This window comes from Conger conger, chromosome 2 (assembly GCF_963514075.1).
Source record: "Conger conger chromosome 2, fConCon1.1, whole genome shotgun sequence".
Lineage (NCBI taxonomy): Eukaryota > Metazoa > Chordata > Actinopteri > Anguilliformes > Congridae > Conger > Conger conger.
This window is the reverse complement of record NC_083761.1, coordinates 3557254-3562763: the sequence shown is the minus strand read 5'-3', so window position 1 is coordinate 3562763 and position 5510 is coordinate 3557254. Positions and strand designations below refer to the sequence as shown.

The 5510-nt window shown below is 51.9% G+C and overlaps 1 protein-coding gene across 1 annotated transcript in view; it reads right to left on the bottom strand.

The window, feature by feature from the left end:
* Positions 1–1163: 1163 nt before the first annotated feature.
* Positions 1164–5510, bottom strand: part of kif16ba (kinesin family member 16Ba) — a 101864-nt gene continuing 97517 nt past the window's right edge. The window contains exons 27-30 of the mRNA XM_061223166.1: positions 3317–3388; positions 3098–3180; positions 1942–1986; positions 1164–1764 (exon numbers count right to left, since the gene is read on the bottom strand). Of these exons, the coding sequence (XP_061079150.1) occupies positions 1493–1764; positions 1942–1986; positions 3098–3180; positions 3317–3388 (472 nt within the window). The 3' untranslated portion in view covers positions 1164–1492. The remainder of the gene's footprint in view (positions 1765–1941; positions 1987–3097; positions 3181–3316; positions 3389–5510) is intronic.

The following is a 5510-nucleotide window of genomic DNA, read 5'->3' as shown; positions in this document are numbered from 1 at the left end:
TACAGGACTGGGACCCGGAAGGTTGGTGGTTCAATCCCCGGTGTAGCCACAATGAGATCAGCGCACCTGTTGGGCCCTTGAGCGAGGTCCTTAACCCCGCATTGCTCCGCGGGGGGGTTGTCCCCTGCCTACTTGGAATAGCTGCGAGTTGCTTTCAATATTTAGAGTCCGCTGCATAACGAATGACTATTATTACTTATTGTTAGCCGGGGCAGGCACCCGGACGCGCTGGTGTCCCGTTTGGTTGTGAAGCCCTTGATGTACGAGAGGCAGCTCAGTGAACGCGGTGGGCAGGGGTCCTTTGTGTGGCATCGTTAGCCGAAGGAGAACCCTTTCCCCGCCGCAACGCCTTATTGCTGTACTGTTTTTCCACTGAAAGCGAAATTAGTGTCAGTTATTAGTATCGGACCATTACCGTTTTTCTAAGGCGCGGGGGTGGCGATGGTTAAAATGATACTGTGGGAACTGATCGGAGGAGCGTACACTTTCTCTGCTTTTACCAGCCGGTGGGGAAAGGGGGGGGGCTCTACTGGATTGGAGGGTCAGTTGCCGTAGTAACAGGTGAGAGCATTACAGAAGGGAGGAGAGGGAGAGCGAGGGGAGAGAGGGGGAGAGGGGGAGGATATACAGGGAACTGAAGCGCATTAGAAATGCAGCCGAACGCTGTTACAATCCACCGTTCTGCAGGGTCACGGCGAGTTTAGGACGGAGGGGGGGAGGAACGCATCAGGAACGCCGCGGGCGCAGGCTCTCGAGAGCACCGCGCCCGGCACAGAGGCACGGTCACTCTGCCGTCTGATTGGCCGGCCTGAGACCAGGCGTCACTGAGACTGGCGGAGCGGTGGAGTAAAACAGCCGGGAGTGAGCGGAGTCGCTAACGGTGCCTTTCTGTTCTTTTTAGTGTGAGTGTGAGTGTGAGTGTGAGAGTGTGTGTGTGTGAGTGTGTGAGTGAGAGTGAGAGTGAGAGTGAGAGTGAGAGTGAGAGTGAGAGTGAGAGTGAGAGTGAGAGTGAGAGTGAGAGTGAGAGTGAGAGTGAGAGTGAGAGTGAGAGAGTGAGAGTGTGAGTGAGTGTGTGAGAGAGTTAGTGAGTGTGAGTGAGTGTGTGTGAGAGAGTGAGAGAGAGAGAGTGAGTGTGAGTGAGTGAGTGAGTGTGTGTGTGTGTGTGTGTGTGTGTGTGTGTGTGTGTGTGTGTAAGTGTGAGTGAGTGAGTGAGTGAGTGAGAGTGAGAGTGAGAGTGAGGGGCTTTTCTGCGTTATGTAACGGCCTGTGTCATCGACCCGTGTCTAAGAGAGAGAGAGGTGTGTGTACGTCATGCGTGTGTGAGGTTGAGTGAGCACGGTTGCGGGTGTGGGGGTTATTTGTGTTCAGAGCGCAGGGAGGCAGGCAGGCAGGCCTAGCGCTGTGTGCTACATTCAAGTTCATCACTGCCACAGAAAAGGCACAAGTCTCTTTTTTTGGTAGTACTCCCGACCAGTCCCGACCGGTCCGGAGCTCAGCCGGTCCCGTGGCTGCTGTAGTCGAAGACGCCCTTCCTGAAGAAGGGGGAGAGCTCGCAGACAGCATGTTTGGAGAGCCGGAGGCCCATCTTCTCCTCGTGGAGAGGGGAGTTGGTAGATTCCAGCATCAGCCAAAATAATTTCCTCAGGTACCTCTGTGGGGGGAAAAACACACAGCAGACAAACGCGTGAGACCAAACCCCGCGCCAAGAGGCAAGGGCCCGTCCCCAAATGTTTGACCACTCAGAACCGTGGTCGCGGTCGAAGACTTGGCAGGATCGAGTGAGAAAAATAATCCAATTTCAGAGTGAGGCGACTGGCGATAGCAGGGTGTAACATCAAATGTAAGAAAAAATAATTTAATAAAAAAAAAGCTTCTGGTGTTTAGAATTCAGCGGTCATAAATATTCACACATCCAGTTTTGGAGAATATCCACGAGCCTACCATCAGGGACAGTCACGGTTTTCCCCACGTTCAGCAAACTGAAGACTGAAACGGCCGAGAGAGATCAGCGTTTCAGGAACCGCACCGTTACCCGCCGTTTGGCCCACTTCCGTAGCGAGAGGACGGCTGCAAGCCTGACGCACCACCACCACTTCTGTGTGAGAGAGTGACTTGGGGTTCCCACTGTTTGAGTTACCACTGTTATACTCCACACCCGGAATCCTCATCTCACGGTCCTCTGGGGCCGAGAACAGCTGCTTTTCCACCCTCCCTTTACCTGGGAGTCAGGTGTGTTCACCCTCCCTTTACCTGGTAGTCAGGTGTGTCCACCCTCCCTTTACCTGGTAGTCAGGTGTGTCCACCCTCCCTTTACCTGGTAGTCAGGTGTGTCCACCCTCCCTTTACCTGGGAGTCAGGTGTGTTCACCCTCCCTTTACCTGGGAGTCAGGTGTGTTCACCCTCCCTTTACCTGGGAGTCAGGTGTGTTCACCCTCCCTTTACTTGGGAGTCAAGTGTGTCCACCCTCCCTTTACCTGGGAGTCAGGTGTGTTCACCCTCCCTTTACCTGGGAGTCAGGTGTGCTCACCCTCCCTTTACCTGGTAGTCAGGTGTGTCCACCCTCTCTTTACCTGGGAGTCAGGTGTGTCCACCCTCCCTTTACCTGGGAGTCAGGTGTGACCACCCTCCCTTTACCTGGTAGTCAGGTGAGTTCACCCTCCCTTTACCTGGGAGTCAGGTGTGACCACCCTCCCTTTACCTGGGAGTCAGGTGTGACCACCCTCCCTTTACCTGGGAGTCAGGTGTGTCCACCCTCCCGTTACCTGGGAGTCAGGTGTGTTCACCCTCCCTTTACCTGGGAGTCAGGTGTGTTCACCCTCCCTTTACCTGGTAGTCAGGTGTGTTCACCCTCCCTTTACCTGGGAGTCAGGTGTGTTCACCCTCCCTTTACCTGGGAGTCAGGTGTGTTCACCCTCCCTTTACCTGGGAGTCAGGTGTGAAGACAGTCTGGCCAATCAATACAGTAGCACTAATTGTTCAGGTAAATTACCGGGGAGGAAAGAAAACCAGGGCTGGATTCAGATTTGAGCGGCAGATTTGATGATCCCTGCTTGACGCTCCTCCTATTATGAGTCGTGTACCTTAACCACGACGCTACAGGCCGCCCAGATGTACTCCAGGACCTCGTAGCCTTTCTCACGTGAGACGGGCAGCCCCGACGCTTCGCCAGTGCCGAACACACTGTTTGTTTAATTAGCTACAATCATTTCATTCAATTTCCTCATTCCTACGACGGGTCTTAAAACACGGGTGACACTTCATCAAGCACAACCACCTCTCCCTGCCTCGAGACGGCCACGAGGAGACCGTTTCTCACGGGCCATAAAACTTCACCGTCTCCACGTAGCGGTTTATGAGCGGCGCTCCGAACACGAAGAACAGAGCCGTTCTGGTCGGCACACAAGAGGGCCGCGCACTTTCGCTCGTGCAGAATTAAACGCCGCGAAAAACGCACCGTTTCAAACCAGAGACCAATTTCGGACCGGGAATCGTGAAGTCTGTATTCTCAAAGAGCGCTCGGAAATAATAAAGGAGTCACGAAGAAAAGAACGGGGGGGATCTCTCAAGGCAGGTGCGTCACCTGTAATATCCGGCCGGCTCGACCGGCGGGCTGACAAGAGCGCTTTATGCAGACACAACCCGAGCCTTTCTGGGGAGAACAAGTCAGAACATTTGCTTGGACATTTATTTATTAACCACGTGTCACTGTGCATCTGTAGTCCAGCCACAGCAAAATATAAAAAGATTTGGCAAATGCTATGAAACGCCTCCATCTGTCCTCCATGGCACGAGAACACAGCCCGGGTAACAGGTACGCCCCTTAAGAGTGGGCAGCTAAGCTTTCCCCGGTTTCTCCTGATAATGAACAGTCTGGAGCGTAGATGCTCGAACCTGGCACAAAGACAGAGAAGCGCTTGCTTATATTTTCCACCGCAGGAGATAATCAATTGATTAAGGTCACTGATTGGCCAGAGATACAACCCCTTAGCTCGGGGGTGTCAAACTCCAGTCCTGGAGGGCCGCAGTGTCTGCTGGGTTTTAGTCAGCACGAGCGATACATTTCAGAGTCTCTCATTGGCTAAGGAGTCCACACACCTCGTTCTCAAGGCCTTAATCGGCTGCTGATTGAAAGGAAACCACAAACACCAGCAGACACTGCGGCCCTCCAGGACTGGAGTTTGACACCCCTGCCTTAGCTGGTGACCCAGGTCTAAACCAGTTCCTGATTGGCCAGAGATGCAACCCCTGAGCTGGTGACCAGGTCTAAACCGGTCCCTGATTGGGCAGATACATCCCCTTAGCTGGTGACCCAGGTCTAAACCAGTCCCTGATTGGCCAGAGATGCAACCCCTTAGCTGGTGACCCAGGTCTAAACCGGTCCCTGATTGGGCAGATACATCCCCTTAGCTGGTGACCCAGGTCTAAACCAGTCCCTGATTGGCCAGAGATGCAACCCCTGAGCTGGTGACCAGGTCTAAACCGGTCCCTGATTGGGCAGATACATCCCCTTAGCTGGTGACCCAGGTCTAAACCAGTCCCTGATTGGCCAGAGATGCAACCCCTTAGCTGGTGACCCAGGTCTAAACCGGTCCCTGATTGGGCAGATACATCCCCTTAGCTGGTGACCAGGTCTACACCAGTCGCTGAAGAAAAAGACGGGCATAAATAAAAAGCACTTCTGTCACTAAGGCCAGATTAGTATATTCTAGTTCTGGCGCACATTGTTCCAGTGACCTTAGAAAAGATTTCAGTCGAGCTGAACCACAGCTGTGAAATCCTCATAATAGGATGAACTTTGGAAATGATGCTTTATTTTTATGGAAATTTTGCTTAGTGCACCTTGGGCAAGAAAAAAAAAAAAAAAAAAAAAGGTGGGGGGGGGGAAGGAGAAATAAGAAATAAGAATAATAAGCATAGAGAACAGGAAAGAATAAAAAAAATAATTTAAAAAAACACAGGAGAAAACTTCACTTTAATGGTGAGATTCAGCTCCTAATAACTCTCTGCTCAGAGGGATGTAGCGGTTTGCTAAAAACACTGGGGAAATCAGGGGTCGAAGGTCAGGAAACATTCAACAGGAAACGCATGGGCGTGAAGTCCGACTTATTATTTTCCTCAACCCGTACCAGCCTAATGGCTGAATGGCTGAATATAATACCTTACCAACTGTATTTCTGCAAACCGCCACGCCAGTACTCCACCATAGCACACAGCGTGGAAACACTGCCACGCTGAGAAAGGGCCCAGAACTGAAAACACAACTCAGGAAGGAAACGTGTTGGCATTTACATTTCTTGGTGCGTAATTACTTTAGATATGATGCGATTAATTAATTTCTGTGATTAATTTAGTAGCATTGTGGAATGCAGGAGGCAGCGAAGGTGCTAATGATCTCAGGAGCTGACAGAGATGATTACGGTTTAGCAAAAAGCTGCTTTTCCTAATCTTTCCTGACGCTCACGCAACGCTCCTCTGCACAAGTAGACCAAGGGTGTGGGTGTGTGTGTGTG